At 43.7% G+C, this 26,764-nt stretch overlaps 1 protein-coding gene across 1 annotated transcript in view; it reads left to right on the top strand.

The window, feature by feature from the left end:
• LOC128739939 (tRNA dimethylallyltransferase) overlaps window positions 1-26,764 on the top strand; it is a 430,275-nt gene that overhangs the window by 20,424 nt on the left and 383,087 nt on the right. Inside the window, exon 2 of the mRNA XM_053835443.1 lies at window positions 13,927-14,064. Coding sequence (XP_053691418.1) covers window positions 13,927-14,064 — 138 coding nt within the window. The remainder of the gene's footprint in view (window positions 1-13,926; window positions 14,065-26,764) is intronic.

Genomic DNA, 26,764 nt, shown 5'->3' with positions numbered 1-26,764 from the left:
GGTAAATTATGTGGTTGAAAATCCGGCCAGCAGAATGGCTTGAATGTTTGAAACAACACCTCCCAGGGCAATGGTGACAATGGTTACCGAACAGAGCATTTTCCATTGATTGAAGCTCTTCCGCTCCCGCAACCAAATATTCTAATACAGCTGATAATAGATCGATGCTCCGGTACCAACGCCTTCGGCGCACTCTACACCAAACAATGATCCGCTGCTGCTGCTGCTACTGCCGCTGCGCTGCGTTTTACCAGTTTGCCGAGTCCAGTGAAGGAGATATAACCGCAACTCTCTGCTGTCTGCTCTGTACCGTACCGACCGATGCCAATGCGAAAATGATGCCGTTCGCCGGCTTACTTCTGATTATATACCAGAGCAAACGGCAGCAAGTTGTAACAAAGGCGGATCAACGTAGGGTAGAGAATCATAGACACGAAAGAAAGGCGGTACAACGTACAACGAAACCGTACATTGTTTGAACAAAACCGGTGTCCGGTGCTTCCTTACTGAAGAGCTACCAGTTTCTGCAGAGCAACCTAATATGAAGCATCGTCTTCATGCCACCGAAAACCAGTGGAAAGGCCGCAAAGCGCGATAGGAAAAAGAAGAAGAAGCCACGCCACTAGGAGAGCAACGCCATTTTCTTTCATTTAATGCCGACAGGGATGGCACGGCAACGGGCATGGCAGATGTGCACTCACAGTTGTGTGTGGTTGTGCCGGGTGAGTTTGCCAAGCGCGCCGTCTCGGAAGGTACCAAAGTATACCGGCCTATAGTAAAATCTGGTCAGGCTTCTGTAACTATACAACAATTAGCCCTTTTTAGGGCCTAATATATAAATGAAGATGCAATTCGATTTTCTCACTAAACGCTTAGTCTCGAATTACGAAGTGGCGCAGTTTTCTTTTGCCAGATAATGTGGCTTACTCGTTTCATGCTTTTAGAAAGAATCTTAAATTCGTATTATTTTGCATGTGTAGGTATATGAGCAATTTTGTTCAGAAATATTCTTCGGAAGGTTTGTCTTAATACAGTTTAAACATGTAATTTCTGACGGGCTCGTACTTCGAACGCTTATACTAAACTGCCAACATCACTTTAAAATGTGAGAAAAATCAATTTAACTGCTTCGTATACTTTTTATTCAGTAGTTCTTAAAAGAACTGATTGTTTTCTACCAGATATTAGTAATGCAAATCAAGGAAATTTACATCTAGGCAACAGTTTTTTTCGGGCACCTTCTCCGCTGGAACGATTTCCTTTGACTGGGGCTTTCGGTGCCTTTGCTACGGTTTTCATTGGCTTAGTAGATTTTTGTTCGGGGGCACCCGCATATTTACGCATCCAGTAGTACAGCTTTAATCGGAGCCGCCTTTGCAGCAGTTAGCAAAGATATTGTTTTCGTCCGTTTTATCAACCTTGAACAAATCGGAAGCGCCTGTTCTTTTTGTTTGGACCAGCTTTTCGACAGCTAATTTCGAAACCTTTTTCACAAACGTGTCCAACCTTGGAACGTCACAATTGTGGCTAGCGGCGATTTACTTCTAACGGCTTGCAGCGAGGATCCATTGATTTTACTGGGTATTGATAGCAGCAAAAACCATATCGTTCGCTGGCGGGCGAGTCGGTGGCTTCTTCGGATTGTTGGCGTCTTGCTTGGTGAATTTGAATGTCTTCGATGCCTTATTCCGAGCAAGCAGCACCCACTGAAGCTCAACAATTTTCGAGCGGATTCTATAGAGCGTAAATTAAATACAATCAAAGGTCAGCTTAACCCATAGCTCATCTCGTATATATTTCTGTCATCTGTGCTAGGGAAGCATTGGCGTGGGAAGGCAAAAACATGAAAATAATGAAATAATGAATATACGTCTAATATTTTCTCAATTATTAAACGTCTGTTTGGGAAACTTGGAATCTATTGTATTGTTATGGATTTTTTGAAAAATTTCCAATCGATTGATACCAATATCTCTAGAATCTGTTGACGGGTGACTGAGTTATAAGCGTGCAAACCATAACCACTTTTCGTTACATGTTCCCTTTTCGTTTTTCTAAAGTGCACCCCAATATAGAAATCAAAGAAGTAGTCCTACTTCAAAAATAAGAAGAAAAGAAGTTGAAAAACTTGAAAGCTAAGTTTAATCAGAAATTTTCAAAATAATGAAGGAACAAAACTCATTTGAAAAAATATGCAACAGTGTGGATCAATGGACCTTTTCAACTGGATTCTAGTTGATTAGACGAAGAGCCTGAACCGGCCAGTCGAATAGAAGTCGACCGATGAAAGCAAGCATGTTTACAAAGACAACGTAAAATTGCTCGTTCTACTGCTGGAAGTTCGAAAAACAGTGAGCTTGTTCTTCTAGAATCAGCAGAAAAATACTGCTCACAAAAATAAAAACACATCGATTAATATTTTAGTGAATCTACTCCATATTTCTTACAAGATTAACTTGAAAGTTTGGCAAGCAAAGACTGAAGCGGCAAAAGAAGAGGTTAAACGAAGTACAAGGAGGGCCATTAAACATATTCAAGATCCGTGTGGATATGCCTAAAGAAGGCGCTAGTGGAAGCACTACGACTAGAGTTGTATGTCGTAAAATGTTTTCACATCCTGAAAAACTGACGAATGCCTTGAATATTAACTGAACCTTAGTTAAAAATCTAGCAACCATTCTCATCATCATTAACAGTACAGTAAGGAGAACATTGATATTGAAGCATTTCCCAAGCTTTGTGGCGAACTTATGCGATATATTTGAAATATTATCGCTGGTATTATATGTTAGCAACAACAAAAAATTTTGGTGTATTCATCATTCATATTGACCACTTTGTCACTTTGTCACTTGAAGCAAGGAGCCGAATCTAGTATCAAATATTATAAAAATAGACTCAGACGTGGTAGGAAAAATTCGCGAGTTGCAAATATGACAGATGTATTTTTTAGAGCTTTAGATTCCTCAGATCCTCCTTTCATTACTACAAGAAAACCCATTCAAAAAAAAAATAAAAAAGAATAAAATGAAAGAGTATTCAGAAGAACTAGAATTTTCGAGTTACAGGATCGATGGCATAATTCAATCGGATACTGATCAAGGAGAATATGGAATATGCTAGATGCATGCTGTAAGCTTTGGTAGCCTTCGCTTCGATCTTATCATTTGAACATCAAATCTAGACAAAGTTGGTGTCCTGAAAGTAAACCGTTGAATAAAAGATCGATGCACCTCTTCGCTTCAACCGATTATATCCATCTTATATATAAAAATGGATTTCTGTCTGTCGGGATGTTCCTTATAGAATCAAAAACTACTGAACCAATCGGCGTGAAAATTTGCATGTAGAGGTTTTTGGGGCCAGCGAAGGTTTTAGTGATGATTAGAGACCCCTCCTTCCTGATTTGAACCGACAACACCTGCCAGGGCGTTGCCTCTATGGTTCAAAGGTACACGGGTACCAGCGAGCCACACGCCCTGGCAGGTGTTGTGTTGTGGGTTCAAATCCGGTTATAATCTCTGATTATAGCTTGGTTCGACCCATGCACCTTCCAGCATTGGACAAAAGATAGGAGTCATAACGGCAACTTGTTAACCGTAGCTACCTATTACCCCCCATCCTTTCCACTCTTTCCCCTCCTTACCCAAAAAATCAGAAAGGTTGTATTTCAGACACAACCGCGTAGCTGGCGTAGAACTACGTTGGGCGGGTTTTTGCGAAGAAACCTTGACTTGTCTTTCACACCATATTGACATATGTGTGGCGCGCCATGGCGTAAAATAGCGTTAAGTAAATAATAGTGCCAAATAATTGTATCATATTTTTGGTATGTATTTTGTGTAGTTTGTGATGCCAAAAACAAATATTTTTACCAGTGCCAGAATCGGAGTACAGCCTGAATCCGTTAATTGGGTCACGACTGCACTTCAGCTAATTCGCTAATTGTTTGAAATTTTTAAACTCAAAAGTTCAATAGAATTTTGAAATTTTTGCAAGTCGATAATTTTTCAGATCGTTTTATTCATTTTAATGAATTAAGACTACTAAGTGAGATTAAGTTGTTTGCAAAATGTTTTGTACCTTATTGCCTTATGCTGGGTTGACGGTCAAATAAACATTAGCACCACTACGGATCCCAGCCCTTCTGCCTTGTCTTCTCCATCATTTTCGAAAGAAATTATTGCTTGACTCTTGAATAGTAAGTCGTTATAGGCAACTAACTGACGCAAAACAGCAATTGAAACATTCAAAACAATTCGCTGATTTTCCTCACTTTGAGAATTACTGCGTTACTTCACATGCACATCCCTTCAGCCGTGTTTCCGTGTAAGACAACAGTTCCGAAAAATTCTTGCAGTACCTATTCGCAACTGCGAAAGCTAAAGAGATTTTGAATCCTGTTCGCACATACTCGAAAACCCATTGTCAAAACTTGCGTGAAAACAAAAGCAAAAATAATTCCTTCACTTTTTTCTCACGCAAAAACCAAACAAATATTAGCAACTTCGTAGTCGCCAATGTGGATACAATGTGTGACGTTTCACCCTCAGGACATCAATTTGGACTAGATTCAATGTTTAAAAATGAACTAGGTTGAAAGGAAGGAGTGGTTTTATGCTTTAACAAAATTGTTTACTTACAGGACATCAAACTGGACTAGGTTTATCGCAATCATTCTGGCATACTTCCCAAGCATAGATATCAAATTAGTATAAGTCTAAACGTCGTAAAGAATCTTCGATCTATTGGGACGAGGGAGTTTTGTTGCTTTTTTTTTTTTCTAGACATAAAGTAATCGAAATCACAGTGAACAGATGGTGTATTTAAATGTCGTCCCTGCCTGCGGAGCAAGGCGGTCACAGTGAAAATGTATGGGATAATTTGACCTTGAAACTATTCGGCAATTTTTACTATTTAATGATTGAAAACGAATGTTACAGTAGAAATTACATAATTGCTACATCTTTTATGAGTCGATCGGTATTTAAACCATGAAAATCCATTCATAATTAGCAGAGCAATTGGCGTTCAAAATCTTTCATTCTTTCGTGACGCTGGGTTGAATCCAAATTTTGGACTGACACCCTGCGGTAAGATGTAGTTCTACGTCAAAATTTTCATAACTTTCCCCTACCGTCCCTCCATCAATTGTAAAAACTATCGTTTCTAAAAATATTAATATTAATGCCTGACCGCATTTCAAGGTCAAAGACTACAAACACGAGTTTGGTCAGTTTTTAACTATTTTAGAATATCTTTTAGAGTATCTGTTACGATGGTTGCATGGATAAAATCGTACCTGCGGGATCGCAAAATTGCTGTGAAGCTGGGAACGTCGCAATCTCGCTGGTTTAGTAACAACTCCGGAGTCCCTCAAGGAAGTATCTTGGGGCCTTTACTGTTTTCGTTGTTTATCAACGATGTTACAAAGTTATAACCTCGTGGCACACGACTGTTGTATGCCGATGACACAAAAATCTACCAGGTTAATCAAAGCTACGATGATTGCTTCAGACTCCAAGTGTTAATTTTTTTGTTCGCTGAATGGTGCCACCACAACTTTTTGACATTAAGCATCGCCAAATGCACTGCCAAGAGCTTTCACCGCAAAAAACAGCCTTTGTTGTTTGATTATCACGTTGATGGAATATCCCTACTTCGCAAGGAAGTTGTTACGGATCTAGGTGTTATTCTGGATACTCAATTGACATTCAGACAACATTACTCCATGATGATTAACAAGGCGAACCGGCAACTTGGCTTAATTTTGAGAATTGGAAAAGAATTTGAGGATCATGGAACCTTGCTGATCCTCTATTGCTCGCTGGTACGCTCAGTTCTGGAGTTTGCCTGCGTTATTTGGGACCCCTATTACGACATCTGGGTGACACGTTTCGAACGTATTCAAAAACGTTTTATTCGTCGTCTTTGCCGCACCCTGCTATGCAGAAATCCCGAGAGCTTACCACCGTATAGTGACCTCTGCATTCTATTTGGAATAACATCCCTCGAACAGCGACGCAAGGATATAATATCTCAAATGGCCAAAAAATCCTGACCGGTAGCTACGATTGTCCCAGCATCCTCGCTATGCTACAGATATATTGTCCTCTCCCTCTGCGCCCGCAACGGCATTTACGTCTTCTACGGGTAAACGTTCATCGCACGAATTATGGTCAACACGAACCCATCCGTCGTCTTGCTTTGGCATATGACGAAAATGACAGTAATTTTAATTTTTAGTGTTAGTGCCTTCTGTTATTTTCGAAAAAATTTACAAAATAAGGTATCACCGCCAATCACCAAAAGATGAGTGATTGTGACTTGGTGGTTTAATTCTTTATAGAACTACAAATTAGAAAAAAAAATTGATACACAAGATGCAGGCATTTGGAAAGTATAATCTCGACCTCATCTAACAAAGTTATTAATTGGCGTAACAAACTGTGGAACATTTGAAAAATGTCCAGCGTTATCGAATGTACTACATTCGTAGTTCTACGTTAGCTCTTAGGCACATACTTTCATACTTTTTGAACATAATTCTGCTAGACCCCGCTTTCAGTCTGGCGTAGTTCGCCTCCGCCGTCGCACTATCGTCTGTAGCATCGACTGCGGCTCTTTAAAACTCCTGGAAGCGCAAAAATTCCGGTTAAACTACGGTTTCCGGAAAATTATTGCCAAAAACATTGGCAAAAGGACTTAATCCCGCATGACGGATTAAACGCTTTGTTAGGTCATGTATCCCCTCGTGGGTGCTAAGTTTACCTAACTTAGTTAGAAGCTTTGTGCTCTTATCGAAGACGACCAGTATCCCTTCGGGGGTGCAGGTTTTCTTTTATTTAAATGTTTTTGTGACGTTTTCTCCCCCATCCAAACCCTCCCATTCCTCCTGATCCTTTTCCCTTTCCATCAGGTAGGTAAAAGGAGAAGGCAAATGCGGCGAGGCACAATTGTCCAAATAATATGGAGAACGTGCCACCCGAGCCAAAAAATTCTGATACCTGATACCGCCGTCGAAAAATTCCTGGCTATATGATATCAAAGCTATCTGCAAAACCTAGGCGTTGGATATCCTTGGTAAAAATCGTGCCTCTTGTTTCGATGTCTTCGTCGGATCACACCTTCAAGAGTGATGTTGCATAGTATGCAACTCGCCACTTCTCAATGCGACTCGAGAATGTCCCCGAGATGTGCACGGAACACATTGCTCGATCCAAGCTTTGATCAGTCACGATTGACTGTATCGTATGCTGCTTTGAAAACAATAACGATATGATGCGTGGGCACCCCCCCTGAGGCCCGCCTGATAATTCCCAACGATACACTGTGCTATCGGACATAGCCGGCGTAACAGGATCTGGAAGAGTTGCTTGTAGACAGCGTTGCCGCGATAGTTGCAGCACTTTTTTTGTGTATGGATATTATCACTACGACCAGCATTTTGATCTATTGTGATCTTATTCAGATGTTGTTCCGCACTTCGTTGTTTCTGCAGTATCGCTATAAAGTGAGCGAACTACTTATTATCCGTGCGTAAAGTGTCGGTGTTTCACCCCTTTTTTACTTCTACGCTTTATACTACTTTTCAACCAATTTAGCTCCAGAGCCAGGAAGTGCGGAAACTAGTTATAATTTGTTCTTGGACAAGAGGCTTCATTCGCACCTCGAGCAAATATTATTCTTATAACCAGCCCCGGCTAGAGGCTTCATGGTCGGTAAAGCAGAGTTCAGCACAAAGTGAGGGTGTGTACGTGTTTCTTACCACTTTTTGCACTACCAACGTCGTTCCTAGAACCAGGTAGTGGAACAAGTTATAATTTGCCCTAAAAATATGTTACAAGTTTAAAAGATTACGCGGGATGTCACTAGTTGATCAGTGGATTACGCGAGAGACACTGCAGAATAACGTCAGCGTTCGATAGGTTACACGAAATGCCGCGGAGTGAAATGTAGCATTTTCATCGAGCACGAAAAACGTCACAGGATAATGTCCCGAGACCTACGGTATTACCAACCTGGCTTCGCTACTACTCCGAACTCGCCACCGTGGTGATTGCAAATTGTTAGCACTGTGATTGCACAATTGGTGCGTAAAAGGTAGCCCCCTCCCGTGTAGCACTTCACTGGTTGCTGGTTCAGCGGGCTGTGGTAGGGTGCGACAGGATGCGTACCGTGGCCGGCACAACCAAGATCAGGGGCGGCGCTGCTGCACGTGTGTCACTTATTTCGCTGAACTTTAGCCACGTATGTCGAGCCCTCGGTGGCTCATCGCCAGCCCGAACGCGAACGAAACGATATTTATTCGATGCCGCACCGGATGACCGAGAAGACAACGCGAACGCGGAAGGCTTTCGCCTTTTTATTTTAGTTTCGAACCCGACTCGTGTAGGCAAACACGTCTATCCTTTCGCAATGTTCCAACCGAAGAGAGCAGAAGAACGAACAGATGACAGCGCGTGCTGCCAACCTTACTTAGAGCGTGCCTTTCGGTCTGCCCGCTCTGGCTTTTATGCCTCAACTTTGTATTAATACACACCTTCCAAGTTGTGCTTAAATTACGTAACAAACAAGAGGCTTCATTCGCCCCTCAAGCAAGTACCACTCTTATAACTTGCCCAGGCAAGACGCTTCATTGTTAGTAGATGCAGAATTTAGTAGGAAGAATGTGGACGGGCCTGCGAATAAACCCATGCTAAAATCACTTAACATCGAATTGCATGATTCTATTAAGCTTCGAACCCACGAACCTTGTGGCTACAGGGCCCCCCATTAATTCATTCCGCCGCTAGCTTCTTCCCCTTCCAAATCTTGGAAATTACCCAGTTTAGAGCCGTTGTCAGCGTTTCCCTGTCATGTTTTTAAAGCTCTGCCGGTAGGCGGTCCTTACCAGCGGCTTTGTTGGTCTTCAGCAACCCGATTTCTCGTTTGACGATCTCTTTTACCAACCAGCCATAGCATAGTGATAAGCTCTTAGTTTAATAAAAGTATTATTTTAAATCCGTCGTCTTTCCTTCCGTTTCTCCATATCAATAACTAAGACTGATTGGAGAATCCTGAGGTGAAAAGGGCCTTTGTTGAACAACTTGAATCTCGAGCCTCGGAGTTGCCATCTGGTGGAACCGTCGAAGAGCAATGGACCGGCATCAAGAACGCCTTCATCACGACCAGTGATGAAACCCTCGGCAAAGCGCGCAGTGGGCGGAGGGAGTGGATTTCGGATGAAACTTGGAGGAAGATCGACGAGCGGAGAGAGGCGAAAGCCGGCATTGAGCGAGCGCGGACCAGATCGGCTAAGACAGCTGCCCGTCAACGATACGCCGAACTGGAGAGGGCTGTTAAACGTGCTTGTAGGCGGGACAAGAGAGCCTGGACTAACTCCCTAGCCGAACAAGGAGAAACCGCCGCCGCCAATGGTGATATCCGTTTGTTGTACGATATTTCTCGCCGCCTTAGTGGTGCCAGGATGAATACAAAGATGCCGCTAAAGGACAGAGCTGGTCAGCTATTGACTGACCGTACAGAACAGCTTAAGCGATGGACTGAACATTTTGAAAAACTCTTCCGAGTTTCAAATGTCAGAGACCAACAAAACCAGCAGCGTATGACGCCTACAGTTCGTCGAATTAGTCGCGTCAACTCGGAGGCGCCATCGCTGGATGAAATTGTAGCAGCCATCAAGAGTATGAAATCCAATAGAGCGCCAGGGATAGATCGTATTTCAGCCGAAATGCTCAAAGCTGACCCATCTTTGTCAGCCCAGATGATGCATCAGCTTTTCAGCAATATTTGGGAAACCGCAACTTTTCCGGTGGACTGGATGCAGGGCATATTGGTCAAAGTCCCTAAGAAAGGAGACCTAACGGAATGCGGTAACTGGCGTGGCATCACGTTGCTCTGTATTACTCTCAAAGTACTCTGTAAGGTAATCCTCAACCGGATCCAGGAGAAGATCGACGCTACTCTCCGGCGGCAGCAAGCTGGATTCCGTGCTGGCCGATCATGTGTAGACCATATCACAACGCTCCGCATTATATTGGAGCAGATCAACAAATTCCAGGACTCTCTTCTGCTGGTGTTCGTTGACTTCGAAAAGGCGTTCGACCGACTCAATCACGAAAACATCTGGGGCGCACTTAGGCGTAGAGGAGTTCCAGATAAGCTAGTCCATCTCATCGAGGCTCAGTACGAGGCGTTCCCGTGCAAGGTTTTGCACGACGGCGTCTTGTCCGACCCCATAAGGGTTACTGCTGGCGTGAGACAGGGCTGCATTTTATCACCGCTTCTGTTTCTCATCGTTATGGATGAGATATTAGTTGGAGCAATTGACAGTAGACCAAATCGAGGATTGCCTTAGAATCCTCTAACGATGGAGCAGCTAAATGACCTCGACCTAGCCGACGACATTGTCTTGCTCGCACAACGCCGAAACGATATGCAGAGCAAGTTAGACGACCTCTCCGAGAGCTACCAGGCAGCAGGTCTCACAGTCAATGTAGCGAAAACTAAGTCTATGGTAGTGAACACTGACAATTCCACCAACTTTACAGTAGCGGGACAACAAGTTGAGCAGGTAGCCGTCTTTCAATACCTTGGTAGCCAAACAACGCCCGATGGTGGTACCAAGACTGATATAGCCACACGGATCAGGAAGGCCAGGGGTGCCTTTGCAGGTCTGCGAAACATTTGGCGCTCAAACCAGATCACTCTACGTACGAAAACCCGAATCTTTCATTCAAACGTTAAATCCGTACTGCTGTATGCCTGCGAAACGTGGTGCGTCTCAGCGGAGACAACGCAAAGACTGCAGGTATTCATTAACCGGTGCCTGCGATATATTATTCGTGCCTGGTGGCCTGATAATTGGATATCCAATGAGGAACTCCATCGTCGGTGTCATCAACGGCCGATAGCCACAGAAATTCGTGAGCGTAGGTGGAAGTGGATCGGACACACCTTGAGGAAAGGAGCGAACGAGGTTTGCAGAGCAGCACTCGACTGGAATCCACAAGGACAGCGTAGAAGAGGCAGACCCAGAGGCTCATGGAGACGGAGCTTAGCCAACGACATCCGGGCTGTAGACGAGAACCTGTCCTGGCGACAGGTAAAAGCCATGGCGGGTAACCGTCAGCAGTGGAGATCTCTAATTTCATCCCTTTGTTCTGCCGGACCGGCGGACATGGACACATAAGTAAGTAAGTAAAATAACTAAGACTAGTGATAATCAAGAAAATTATTTGGCCTAGGTTAACAGCTATTACAACTAACCTCTTTTTTGAGTTTTGGAGTCTCCACTCTGGATCGCAGTAGCAAAATTCTAGATCTCGTCGGAATGCTGGAATGTCGATCTAATGTCTTCAATATTTAAAGACGCAAAAGGGCCTAAGTCCAAGCTTTTTACTCCGACTGAGAGTTAGTCTTTTTGTGGTCCAGCAAACGAATGATCTCTAACTCGGTTTGTTTACATTCTAGACATCTTCGATATTTTTACGTGTTCCTTTTCATTTATCTTTTCGATTGTATCGGTATGCGTGTACTCAGAGTAGGTAGGACCGACACGGTAATCAGATGTGCCCACTTCAGCGCCCTGCTTCGGCTTGTTCGATCTTTATGCTAATCAGGTAGAATGTAACGGCAAGAATGGCCGTATTTATTCAATCATTTGAATCGGAATTCTCGTTTAATGGCCTGCCATTGGACCGTCCCCTATCAATCATAGCAGCCACATCCACTGAGATGAAATGATTATTATTGTTATGTGTTTCCCGCCGTTATACCCGTCAGTCTCATGGCAGCTTGTTTCAACAACACAAGAGACAGTTGCGGTTGGAGTTGCGACCCACAGTTTGGCTATGGGAACTTATTTTATCAATGGTTAAATCGTTTTGATAATCATAGATTTCTAATGGCAAGGATCCACCACGTTCCACAGCACAGCCGTTCTGCTAGTAGTCCTACACAGAACGGTAGCAATTACTTAATGGTGAACCGTTCCAATTTGCAGCCCTAATTCAAGCGTTTACGCGATGCCCGTTTTACCTGTCAATTATTGGGTAATTTGTTCATTCATTGAATGCATGTGTGCAGTGGTAGCAGCGGGCGGCGGTGGCAAAGCACCGGCAGAAAAGGGGGCAAAACAGATGGCCTACATTTCGAGTTCTGTTCGTTTGCGTGAATGGAATAGACGGCAGCGTTTGCGAGGCGCCAGAAGAGCAAGTGCAATTTAATAACCCATTATCAACAAACCGCAACGCAACAACAGCAACAATGTCTCACCAACTTACTCTACGTGGCTTGGAAGGGAGGTGAAAAAGGGACGGAGAGGGGTTCAGTTTTTCTGAACGATAACCGACCCGTACCCCGCTTTCGACGAGCGAGAATCAGGTGTCAGCGCTGGCCGGGGTTATTGATAGGTTCCGTGTTTTTACTGCAGAAATGGTGCATCACAGCAATCCAGTCGTGTGTGTGGCCATGGAAATGAAGGAAATTAAGTATTAATAACCCATTAATCGTGCAGCCATTGTTGTGGTTGTCAAAGTGTCACAAACGAGACTGGGTTCTCACGAGGTTGGTGGACTCGCAAAGGGCAACGGGGGGCTACCCATCCGGTTGTGCAGTGCACTAATCGAGAATTGATTGCTGGCAATTAAACTGAACTGCAGGCAGCTCTGCGCAGATTCTCAGCCAGAACAATACCCAGTTTCATATATGCATGTACGTAGGTACGTATGTGTGTCTGATTGACTAATTTGAATTTTCTTAAGCATGGACGTGCTCTCCCCGGGCGGGAGCTCATTAAAACCGAAAGCCGCCATCCGAAGTAACGTATCAAGCCATTTATGGATGCATTGAACCTATCTGGTTGTCGAGCGTTCCCACCGTTTAGATGCCATTTGAAAGAATCGTCCGACACCTTAATTCTTGGAAGAATTGTTCTGGTCTAAAAATTGAAATTGGTTATAATCGATGTGCCCCAATAAAATGAAACAAAAGTGAATACAAAGTTTTTTTATGATCGTTCACCTGTGTGGATGTGATTAACCGCCACTCAAATCACTTAACACTTGCTCTGTTATGTATGCTTTGTAGAACAATTGGAATGCAAAACATGTACTCAAGGGGCCCTACCTTGTGAAAACATATGTATTTCATTTAGATTCGTTGCCCAAATTATTCCTCAGGTAAGGTTTTCCATTAAATACCAGCAATTTTGTGTAAAGTGAAATATTCTATTATTTGTAATTATAACCTGCATGTTACACCTTCGTATTCCAGGGGATTTTAGCGATTTTAGCAATAGAACATAAGTCGATGATAAATGTAGCGAAACAGATGTCGGCAGGTGGTGGTGGTGGCTCAAGAGAAATCAAGAACAAATTAATTTTTTTAATTGATTAAAAGACTAAACGGTTTTATTAGCTTTTTCTCACGCTTGGGATGCTTAACTGGCGACACGGCGAAAAATTTGTTTCCAGTTTTTTAAAATAAACTGAACTTATTGATGAGAAACTTTTTCCAAAGGTGCTTCAACCGAAACGAAACATCGAATCAATTCCTGGCCAGAAGTTATGAATAGGTAATTAAATCGAAAATCTATTACCGAACAACCTGCTGCTACATTCGTTGTGCCAGAGCGAAGATGGAGAAGCAAAGAGTATTCTAGACAAAGCGATCCAATGTTTATCTATTTCTTTTGGCTATTTGCTTCGTTTATGACGGCATTCCGATCGCATTTTGACGATTGCGACTGCTGGCTGCCCTGCCGGAGTGTGAGTGATGCTATTGATGGCGTAGCGTTTGACGCATATTTTCACCCTCTTCTTTTGTTTCTTCTCACTAACCGGCTGTCTGGCTGGTTTGAGGCTGGGAGAATGAGATTTATCGAAATCTTTCATTTCATTTCGTTCTACCCTTCCATTACAGGTGTACCGTGGTTTGGACATAGTGACAGCCAAGGCGACACAAGAAGAGCAATCTCAAGCACCGCATCATCTGCTGGACGTGGCCACACCGGATCAGGCCTTTACGGTGATCCACTTTCGGGACCAGGCGCTGCCCATTGTATCCTTTTGCTAGAACTAATGGAGGTAGGTTGTATTTCCTACAGTAGCGGCCAGGAAGAAAAAAATGTTTACCCCTGTTAATATGAAAAAAGTAGATAAAAATAACTATTTTACATGCCATATATATTTTTCTCAACTGACGGTTTTGATTTGTACAGTGTAAGTAATAATAACTGTCAGTAAAGTAAATGGTCACAAAAATAATCCTACTGACTATCTTTCAGCACCGCCTAGCCAAAATTCGAACATACGACGACTGGCGTGGTAGAGGAGCATCTTACCTCGAAGCTAACTGGGCGGTTAAGATGCTTTCATAACTTTTAATTTTTAGTGTATTTCGTGCAAAGTATATCCATAACATTTGACATAAATTAGTCCAATTCAAATATTTCTGCCTTTGAGTAATTCTCGTTGAAACGGGGCCACTACTGACGCGAGGTCTTCAAAAGTTAGAACTTTTGTACTTAATTGGTTGAAAATGATTAAAAAATAAGAACTACACTTTTAATACCTCGAAAAAGTGGACCTTTCGTTCGCTAAAGGGCCTAACGGTTTCAAAAAAAGTTGAATTTTGAGTAAATCTTGATATCTATATCATGTGATATTTCATAAATTTGCAATGAGATAACTAACAAATGGCCCGTTTATGTAAAGAAGAAGAACAGGGCTTTCAAATGGATTAAAATGTTTTTGGCGGCCATCTTGGATTACGTCGCCATATTGGATTTTATCAAAACATTTCCATGATCGCCTCAAGAGATTTTAATTTTAAGTGCACCATCGGAAAGCTGAGAAACAGCGAACACCATGTTTGCAGGGTAGTTGTCCGGCATTCTTGCAACATGCCCTGCCCATCGTATCCATCGAGCTTTAGTCTCCTTTTGAATACTGGGTTCACCATAGAGCTGTGCTAGTTTATGGTTCAACCTCCACTTCCATATTTCGTTCTCCTGTATACGCCGGCGAAGATCGTTCTTAGCACTCGTTTCTCGAAAACTTCGAGTACTCGCGGGTCCTCCTGAAGCATTAGCCAAGTTTCACGCCCGTAGAGAACAACCGGTCTAATAAGCGTCATGTATCAGGATGCACTTTGTACGGGGGCTTAGCCTGTTCGTCCGTTATTGATTGTGAAGCCCTTAGTAAGCACGACTTCCGCTGATAACACATCGTCGAATCTAACGGCTGGTGTCATTGTCTGTCGTTACCAGTAAGCCAAGGTCCTCATCACCCTTCCTTCATGCTGAGTTTTACATTATCCCGAAGACGCTTCTTATGGTTAGTATACTGGTATGAGGACCTAATGAGGTAAAGGTTTTGAACCTCAGGAGGACTCACCAGTGCTAACTATAACGAGGCGAAACAGGTTTGGTATAGTAGGACATGCATCGAAGCATGGGTAAAACCCACACATAAAAAAATATAAGTTTATCGTTTACTCAATAACGATAAAGCACAGAAATGCTGTGCAGAATACAGCATACACCCGGGCCCATTACAATAGATCAATAATGTTGTGGTCAAAGTGATAAACCCATACAAAAAAAAGCCTAGGTAGACAAGTTCATCGACTACTTCTGACTCATTATCGTCGATCGTTACATTACTGCCCAAGCGACGTCGGTTGGCCTCGATCCTGCCGGCCAACATTTACTTTGGTTTCAGCGGTGTATTGTTCAGCCACCACCACAAATGTTCTGCCGATAATATTCATGTCATCGGCAAAGCAGATGAATTGACTGGATTTGTTAAAGATCGTGCCCACGTGTTGATATCCGCTTGATTCATAACACCTTGATAGCGTTATGTTGAACAGGAGTTGTGAGGGACCATCATCTTGGTGAAGCCCTCTGTGTGATTCGAATGCAATCGACAATCTACCCGAGATCCGAACACTGCACTGTGTACCGTCCATCGTAGATTGATTCAGTTTGATGGGCTTTCTGCGGAAGCTACACTCACCGATGACTTTTCATAGCTCTTTTCGGTCGATGCTATTATATGCGGCTTAAGTCAACGAACTAATGATGCGTGGGAACTCTGTATTCGCGACTCTTTTAGAGGAAGTGTCAAGGTCGCTCGTGCCGTATCAAGAAGTTCTCTCTACTGTTCTCGTTTCTGGGCTATTCATCGTCAATTCATTATCGACACATCCGTAAAAATCTTACTTACTTTTTACGACTAAATTTTGGGCGCCATTTTAAGGGTTTGCGTGGAGCGAGAAATGGGCTAGCGCCGGCCCTGGCTGCGCGCCCCGCCGTCTCGTTCCAGTCGGATCGTTATTGAGAACTTTTTTAACCGGGCTGTCGTCCGACAACCTCACGACGTGTCCAACCCATCGCAGGCGACCTATTTTTGTGGTGGGAGCGACGGGTGGTTCCCTAAGCAGCTGATGCAATTCATGCTTCGTTCGCACATTCACACATCCACATTCCGTCTTCCATCTGCACTCCGCCGTAGATGGTACGCAACACCTTCCGTTCGAAAACACTAAGGGCGCGTTGGTCCTCCACGAGCATAGTCCATGCTTCATGGCCGTAAAGGACTACCGGTCTAATCAGCGTCTTGTAAATTGTTAACTTCGTGCGGTGCGAATTTTGTTCGATCGCAGCCTCCTACGTTGTCCAAAGTAGGCACGATTTCCTGCCATAATGCGTCTTTGTATTTCTCTGCTGGTGTCGTTGTCTGCGGCAACCAGTGAGCCCAGATACACGAACTCTTCTACCACCTCGATTTCATCACCGTCTAAATGAATCCGGGGAGGGAGGTCAGCATTCACTTCTCTAGAACCTCTTCCTTTCATGTATTTTGTTTTCGATACATTAATGACAAGTCCTATCCGTTTGGCTTTAGCTTTCAGTCCGATGTACGTTGCCGCCATTCTCAAAGGTGCGTATAATGATATCCACGTCGTCAGTGAAATCAAGAAGCTGGACGGACTTCGTAAATATCGTGCCACTCGTGTCTATCCCCGCTCTTCTTATCATATCCTCCAATGCGATGTTGAACAGCAAACATGAAAGCCCATCACCTTGCCGTAACCCTCTTCGAGATTCAAAGGGACTCGAGACTGCCCCTGATACTCGAACAACACACATTACTCGATCCATCGTCGCCTTGACCAATCGCGTTAGTTTATCCAGAAATCCATAGTAGTGCATAATCTGTCACAGCTGATCTCGATCGATCGTGTTATACGCCGATTTGAAGTCGACGAATAAATTATGCGTGGGCACGTTGTATTCGCGACATTTCTGCAATACTTGCCGAAGCCTGAAAATCTGATCCGTGGTGGCACGGGCACCCATGAATCCCGCTTGATATTGCCTCACGAACTCCTTTGCAAATGGTGATAATCGACGACATAAAAGTTGGGAGAGTACCTTGTAGGCGGCGTTCAACAGTGTGATTGCGCGGTAATTACAGCAATCCAACTTGTCGTCCTTTTTGTAGATCGGACACACGATGCCTTCCGTCCACTCCTCCGGTAATAGCTCGTCCTCCCAAGCCTTCCCAAGTAGCACACTTTAGGCCTATTTAGTTGAAGCAACCGAATTACAACTGGAATTAGTCATATTTCGGTTACCACAACAGCTTTGTAACAACCGTGATAGTAGGGTTGACAATGACCCAGTGCAGCGCTCTAGCCAGTGCGTCACCACCGAATTTCAGCAGCTCGCCGGATAGCTGATCAGCCCCAGCCACTTTATTGTTCTTCAGTCGACCGATCTCTTCTGCTACCTCCTATCTACTACTACCTACCTACCGTCGGGGGCTAGTATTCTGTCGTCTTCTGCACGTGCTCCAAGATCTATTGCCATATCGTCACCTTCATGTTCAGCTACATCGCTGTTAAGGTGCTCGTCATAATACTGGTTCCCCATTTCATACCCTACCCTACCTACCTACCCCATTTCATACCCTTCTTTGCGATGATCTAAACCTATACTAATTTGATATCTGTACTTGGGAAGTAGGCCAAAACAAGTGACCAAATTTCCTCATTTCAACAAGATTTCTTAACACCGTGATTAAACCTAGGCCATTTTGATGTCCTTGCTTGGGAAGTACGCCAGAAAGAGTGACAAAGCCCGCTTGTGCCAACAGATTTCTTACGAACGCAATTAAACCTAGTCCAATTTGATGTTAGGGAAGTGTGCCAGAAAAAATGACAGGTTCGTTGTCCCAACAGATCGCAAATTCTTTACTGCGAGACGATTAAACCTAGGCGAATTTGATATCTGTGCTGGCAAAATGTGCTACAGCTGTAGTGTTCGGTTATATGACTCTGTATGAATACGCATGCTTGCCGTTTCATTGGTAGTGTAGTGAAGAGATGTGCTGTTGATAAAATAGGATTGAATTGGTAAAATCCCTTCAACGTGGGGAACCATGGGTAATAAAAACAATCTTTAATTTCTGTAAGGTAGCAAAGCAGGAAAGCAATAGTTTGTGTTCTTGATTTTGTTAAATTGTCTCCAAATGCACCTAGAAATAACTCTGAAATCTTTTCAGGATTGAACGTATGCAATGTTACTACTTTGATAAATGTTACATACAACGCATGTAGCATGTATATATGTTGCATATAGCATGTATACATGAAGAATCGAATGATTACAAGCATGGATACGTGCTACTATCAATACAAAGAGGCTTACGTAGTCTTGCGTCACCTACATATGCGGTCGTGTCTTGTACACAGCCCCTCTGATTTTCGGTTCGGATTCGTTGTACCTAGTGCCGCTAGAGGAGTACTACCGATGGCGGTCTTAATGCCTTTCCAACCATCTTCAAGAGTTGCTGCGCCAAGTTGCTCTTCCGTTGGTAGCGCTGCTTCCAGCTGCCGCGCGTATTCCTGGGCAACTTCGGTGTCTCGTAGCTGCTCGATGTTTGGTCGCGGCGTACGACTTCGACGCGTGTTATACACCGTCGAGAGTTTTGAGCGCATGCAGATTGCAACTAGGAAATAGTCCGAATCTATATTCGTACTGCGGTAGGTACTTACTTACTTTAGTGGCAACGGACGAATTATGGTCCTCCAGTACCGTTGGTCCCGGGCTGCCGTTCTCCAATCCCCACGAACACCAGCTGAACGTGCATCGTCTTCGGCAGCACACACCCACCGGGTGCGGGGTCTGCCTCGGAGTCTACGGCCTCTTCCTGGTTCTCTGCTGAAAATAGTTTTGGCTACTCTTTCATCGGGCATTCTGGCCACGTGTCCAGCCCACCGCAGCCTGCCACATTGCACTACCTTCACTATATCAGCATATTTGTATACTTGGTACAGCTTGTGATTCATGCGTCTGCGCCACACTCCATTTTCCATTTTGCCACCAACTATAGATCGCAGAATTTTACGCTCAAAAACCGCAAGCACTCGCCGATCAGCTTCCTTTAGCGTCCATGATTCGTGTCCGTAAAGGGCCACCGGAAGGATTAGTGTTCTGTACAGCGCCAGTTTTGTGCAAATTTGCAAACTACGGGACTTCAGCTGGCTACGTAATCCGTAGAAAGCCCGATTCGCGGCTGCAACTCGTCGTTTCACTTCGCGGCTTACATCGTTGTCACATGTCACGAGTGTACCAAGGTATATAAATTACTCCACTACTTCACATCGTTCCCCATCTAACTCAACCTCGGCACCAACACCACTTGGGCTCCCACGTTCCCTACCAGCAACCATGTACTTCGTTTTGGCGGTGTTAGTGGTAAGTCCCAATCTCGCCGCTTCCCTTTTAAAGGGCCTGAAGGCCTCTTCCACTGCTCTACGGTTGATTCCGATGATATCGACGTCATCCGCAAAACCAAGAAGCATGTGAGATTTCGTGATGATAATTCCATTCCTTTCGACGTTTGCCCTTCGTAATGCAGCTTCCAAGGCAATGTTGAATAGCAGGTTAGAGAGTGCATCCCCTTGCTTCAGTTCATCCAACGTCACGAAAGCAGCTGAGGTCTTTTCTAAATCATAATTTAGATCCGTCCAGTGTCGCACGAATCAGCGTAACTAGTTTCGTCGGAAAACTATGTTCTAGCATTATCTACCACAACTCTTTTCGTTTGACTGACTCGTACGCCGCTTTAAAGTCCACAAACAGATGGTGTGTCTGCAAGTTGTACTCCCATAACTTGTCTAGCAACTAACGCAGGATAAACATCTGATCCGTCGTGGAGCGACCCTCACGAAAACCAGCTTGGTACTCGCCGACGAAGAACTCCGCTAACGGTCTCAGTCTGCAGAACAGGATACGGGAAAGTACCTTGTAGGCAGAATTGAGCAATGTAATTCCTCGATAGTTTTTACACTCCATTCGATGTTCCTTTTTGAAAATTGGGCAAAAATTGGGCAAATGAAGCCATCCAACCACTCCTCCGGCATTTGTTCTTCCTCCCGGATCCTGACAATGATCCGGTGGATTGCTTCGTACAGCCGCTCGCTCCCCGCTTTTAGAAGTTCAGCCGGGATACCGTCCTTCCCAGTAGCCTTACCGTTTTTCAGCTCACTGATTGCCTTCTTAACCTCCACCTGTGTTGGTGGCTCCACAGCTTGACCATCGCTTACAATTTCTATCCTGTCCCTGCTGATCTCCGCATTTACCTCTCCATTCAATAGTGTCTGAAAGTGCTCCTTCCACCTGGCTGCTACCGCCGTTTTGTCGATAAGCAAGTTGCCAGCACTATCATTGCACATCACACCGAACTTCCTGAATAGCAGCGATATCAACTCCGAGTTGATGCAGCTCTCGAGCAAGCAAGCCAGCCCGTGCCGGTTCATGAAGAGTTCGGACATTCCAGGTACCAAGTTTCCAATCGTTATCTCTTAATCGTTTCCTTGTCCCTTGCCGTGTCCTATACCGATTGTTCCGTCCTGAATTTCTTTGTTCGTTGTTCGTGGTAATTGAGTTTTCGGTATACTACCTCACCGGGGTCGCGATACCTACATCCCGCTGATGGGTCTGCCATCTTAGGTATAGCTTGCGGGATACGGCATTTCATATTCAGCCGCCCGTTACGAGACAGACGCTGTGTGAGCCGCTCCTCACCTGGAGAACTCTAGTTCGCACCTCCTAGCATAGCTGCTTCAGTAAGTACATGAAGCATTTCCGGGTAAGGCCATCGACCGTCATCATTTGACTTAGATCTACGTGGAGGCGCCAGGTGGGAGCTTGAGAGAGCCAGAGCTATGTTTGACGCTCCTTCCAGGTAACTCTCTCCATTTCATACCCACTGCGGTAGGTGCGAACGTTTATAACATCAGGGAAGAGTTTACCGTCGATTAGAATATGGTCAATTTGGTTTTCTATTCGTTGGTCTGGTGATCTCCAGGTGGCCTTGTGGATATCTTTGCGGGGGAAGAAGATACTTTGGACTACCATCAGTATCAGTACTTGTGGCTTGAGCAGCACGTTCTCCTCATTGAAAGGGAGCTTTGTGCCTGTGTTGGACTACCATACCGCGGGAAGCTGAAAAATTTACGCATCGTTGGCCGTTGTCGTTCGTTGCGGCATGCAGGCTGTCAGGATTTTCACGTCCCGACGCGGACAGCTATCATACACCTGCTCCAGCTGCGCGTAGAACGCCTCCTTCTTGTCATCGGGTCTCCCTTCGTGAAGGCAGTGCACATTGATGACACTGTGATTGAAGAAACGGCCCTTAATCCTCAACCTGCACATTCTTGCGTTGATCGGTTGCCAACCAATCACACGCTGGCGCATCTCTCCCAGTACTATAAAGCCGGTTCCCAGCCCGCAGCTCTGGTAGAAAGTAGCCGCTCGATGCCCGCTTTTCCAGCAAAGTTCTGTCCTGTCCAGCAAAGTTCCTGCAGTGCTACGACTTCGAAGTTTCGGGGATGTAGTTCATCATAGATTATCCTATCGCAACCCGGGAAGCCGAGCGATTTGCAATTCCATGTCCCGAGTTTCCAATCGTAGTCCTTATTTCGTTGTTCGTTGTTTTCATTTTCCAGGACGGCTTGTTGGACCTGCCCCTAACCCCCTATCTCGCCGGAGGACCATCGTGCACAGCACTGTTTAGAGTCCCCGCTGACACGAGGACGAGTATGATAATCAGCCACCCCTAACATGGAGAACAGACGCTGTTTGAGCCGCGCCCCCTTGGTGAACAGACGCTCGTGTTTGATGAAGCATTTCCTCTACCGCCATGCTATGGTTAGCGCGCCAGTATTCGCGTCGCACCTTCTCACTTCGTTGTTGTCTGATTGACAACATTGCCCAGGCTACTTCGCATTTGGTATCATATGACTCGTGGAGGCGTGAGGCGGGAGCTTGTGAGGACCAGAGCTGTGTTTGACGCTCCTTCCAGGTTGTCAACTCACCATTTGAAGCCCTGCTACTGGGGATAGATGACGTGATAAAATCTGGGAGAGCCGTCGTTGATCAGTGTGATGCCACGGTAATTATAGCAATCGCGATTTTATGGATAGGACAAACCGCAGCATTCTATCCATTCCTCCGGTAGTTTCTCTTCCTCCCAAATCTTTTAAATGGCACATGGCCTTTTTTGGAATTACGACGATGTAGCAACATACCCTAATTTCAATTTTATTTTACTACGTTATGCAAAGAGTGGTTGATAAACTTGGAAAGAGCCATTTCTTTTAAACAAGGAAGATGATAGACTGACCGGTCCTAAAACTGTTGCTTGCTAGGAATAAAGTGCAATTTTGTTGAGCTTATAACTCTAAATATTATTTATTTAAGCTGCCTTGTGCTGCTCAAATTGAATAAAAACGACTCGGTTAAAGTAAAAAATTCCCATGCTTACATAAATAGAATTTAATGTAACGTTCTCGAACGAACCTAACACAGCACTGATTGCGTGGAAACACAGCAAACAGCTAACAATCACAGCACGGTATGCGGATGAAACAAGAACGAGTTCATCGATTGGGCAATTCCAGAAACCATTTCTCAAAGCAACGTTCACTCGTTAATCAATCGTGCAAAAAATAAAAAAGAAATAGAACGAGAAACGAAGTGTGGCCAAATAGGGAAGAGAGCTTAAAAAGTACCGGCCACCCGCTCGCCAATTTCACCGTCTGTCTGAAGCGGAACACCAAGTTGCAGAGCTGAAGTTGAAATTCTGGCAAGGCCGAAGGAAAAATTCGAAGTACATTTGGGAATAACACAGCTGGCAGAATGAACATGTAGCATCAAAGAGGTAGCAGTTTTTCAGAGCAACACGGTGTAATTCGCAATAACATATGCACAGCAAACTGATTAACGTTAAAGCGATTGAAAAATAAGAAGCATTCAATGCACGGTTGCCATTATTTCAAATATTCATCATCACGCCATACTTCGAGTTTGAGTAACATTTTACATCTGCGGTATTTGAGTCTCACCCTGAGATATGTTGCCCGAAAACTGCCTCTCTGGACTTTACGGAAAGCCTGTTGGCAACCCGGACCCAAAACCAACCGAAATTAGAAGAAATTATTTTGCATTCCGGACCACAAGTCGAGCTGGAATGTACAACGGGGGAGCTCTTCGTTGCAGTCACCTGCCTTGATGTGAAGTATCACAAAAAAAGTTTCTCTACAACAACCGTGACCTGACAGACAGTGCTCAAACTCGTTTCTGGGCATTGGCTTTTTCGATCAATGGCAAGATAGCTAATTCTCAACGAGTTGTGGAAAGCAAATCCTTAGAATACCGTCCCATTAGAGTTTCATAATCGGTTCTATATAACCAATCAAATTGATTGTATGTAGCAGACTTGTAACAATTTGGCAAACATCGCCGAAATAAATTTTATCACCTTCGCAGCGCGCTTATTTTTGGTAGGCTGGCAAAAGAAGTACACACAGAATAAAGTTCAGATTTCAGTTTTCAAAACAAGAACCTTACTTATGATTACTATACATACTTTAACCGGCGGCAGTTATGGTTTGGGGCAGCAGGAAGAGAAACAACACCGGTCGTCATAAATGAAGATTGCCACTTTTTTGCTCGAGTACGGCTCACTTTGCTAGAAAAATTTCAATTTCATTTAAACGAGATTCGTTCCGCTTCGGCTGCCGTTCGCCACCTCGAATTTCTCGACCGGTGCAGCTGAAGAGGCCACTCCAGCTGAACTCCGGGATGCACAGGGGATCTTGATCGCCACAGATGCAAGACAACAGAGTTTTCCAGCAGCTGGAAAATGTTGCGCTTTCGGGAGCAATATTTTCTACCCGGTGAGTTATCCTCGCCGCGGAGTATTGTTTTACTATAATTGCATAACCATGTGAAACAGACACGAATCTTACCGCACTCGTTCCGCCTCGAAGAGGAGGTAACCGACTCTATTGCTGGTACCTACGATCGTAAAACCACTCATAAAACATGAACGAGCGAATGCATTATGAAGAACCAATAACACTTCAAATTAAACTTTTTTCCTGTCGCCGCTTCGCGCCGGCTTTCCCCGTGTGGTAAGGGGTCCCAACGAGTGCCGCCCGGAAAGCGGCCGGAACGTAAAGAATCCGAACATGAAAACCCATATCTGTACTCATTTAGGTACAACCCAACGAAACTGCACCGCAGCACGCGATCATCGCGCAGACCAGAATTTCTGCCAAACCACGCACGAAAGCTCGCCGCAAACTCGCTCATGAATGACCCGAGCGCTTCCTTCCGGTGCGGTGCGGTGCGGTAGTGGCGGTGTCCGGTAGACTGTTCAGTACCGTGCTTGAGTCATAAGTCGGTCATTCTCGGGACTACCTTGTGCACCCATTGCCGGTGCATCAATTGTGTACACTCTTAAATTATTCTACCTGTAAATAGGTCAGATTTAGTTAAAGCTAGGTTGAAACTACTCAAAATGCCCTTAAAGTGTACAAACTCAAACTTTGGGTAAAAATTTCAACCAATTTTGGCTACTTGCTACCGATAATTGAATTATTCTCTATGACAAATAACGCACTTGTAAGTTCCTACTACCAATTTTTTAGTTGAAAAACTACTCAAAATCTGAGTTTGTACACTTTAAGGGCATTTTGAGTAGTTTCAACCTAGCTTTAACTAAATCCGACCAATTTACAGGTAGAATCATTTAAGAGTGTACACTAAATTTTACTTGTAAAGCGGCATATGTAAAAATTTATCAGGAAAAAGTGTTACGCAGAAATGGAACAAAATATTTAAAAATCATGGCAACATGATTGACGTAAAGGTTATGATGTCTAACTAAACCATGAGAGAATTTAACTATGGTAACTTGTTTCATTTAAAAACATTAACCTATAAGAATGATTTGCTTCTTTAATTTCAACAGTTTTTATTGGAAAATCATCAGTTGTAGTGGAATTACTTTTACCGGCTGAATTTCCAGTGGTTTAACTCTTTCCAATGAGTTGTTTACATCGTTTTATTGTATTCTACATTCTTTGCTTTCATCTATAATTTAATCGAGCTTATGTCAATCTTGATTGAAACTGCTTAGAATCCTCCTAAAGTGTACAAAATCCGATTTTAAGAGGAAATTTCACTAATTTTGGATTTTGATGAGGACTACGTCTTACTGCATGTGATCATTCTATAATTTAGATTCTAGCTACCGTCACGACCAACAATATGAAAGATTTTGAACGCTAATATCTCTGCCAAATATGAATCGATTTTCACGGTTTGAATACCGATCGATGTGGCAGTTACGGTTTTAAGCAGTCTAAGCGGGTCACTGATTATTTTACCTTATTACAAGCGATGGGTTGACTAAGTGGGGGATATCAGCATACCAATCTTTTTGCTACCTTCAAGCTATTACCATTGGAAGACACTATTATGGAGCTAAACTTTTGATTTTTCGCTTTGAAAGAACTAATTTTGATCAGACCGAACATATTTTCACCCTCAAGGTGCCTTTTTAAGCAGTCCTGAAATCTGAATTTTTATATGCCCCCATAAAAAATCCCTCGAACTTTTCCCCCTATTCGGTAAGTTCGCGTTGCTATCCGCGACCTACTAAACGGCATCTGCATTAATAGATTTGATATTTTTGGTCGGTAGATGCGTAAAATGCCATCTGTCTAAATTATTTATCGGGGTATACACTTACCGCACCGTTCGACAAACGGTACACGCCATGTCCGAAGGTACTTATTATTTAACTTACATGCACCTCAGATTTCTCTTCACAGGATGTTAGTATTGATCAAAACAATTAGTTTAGAGTGTGTGTGTGTGTGTGTGTGTGTGTGTTACAATCCATCGCCCGCTGACCGGCAGCGCTTTTATGTAAAAAAATTACTTGCATCCACAAGTTGGTTTCTGTAAATGCAAATAATTTTAGTCCTGGAGATGGAAGGTGATAGCTCTATTGTTCATCCAGCGACCCATTTCTAGAATGCCTGGATATACACGTACATTCCGAGGTCGCCTTCATAAACAATCAGCCCCGCATGGATATTTTCACATATCCATACTTCCAGAATAATTTTCATTATTCTGGCACGTATTTAGTTAAACAAAGTCATAATTGCTAAATTCTTCTAGACCAATTTAATTTTGAAGCACAAAAGCATAATTTCTACTGTAGCGCCAACTACATGTCAAATGAAACCACTATTCGTCAATAATTTTCGATAATTGGCATCTGGAAGAATTTTATTGGGGTTTATCAGGTTTGTTTTGTTTCTATGACATGTGTTTGGAAACCACTTTAACTTTGAAAATGTATACTTATCTCTTGCCAATCGA

This window comes from Sabethes cyaneus, chromosome 1 (genome assembly GCF_943734655.1).
Source record: "Sabethes cyaneus chromosome 1, idSabCyanKW18_F2, whole genome shotgun sequence".
Taxonomy (NCBI): domain Eukaryota; kingdom Metazoa; phylum Arthropoda; class Insecta; order Diptera; family Culicidae; genus Sabethes; species Sabethes cyaneus.
Note: the sequence above shows the minus strand (reverse complement) of the source record. Positions and strands in the feature narration are given on the sequence as shown.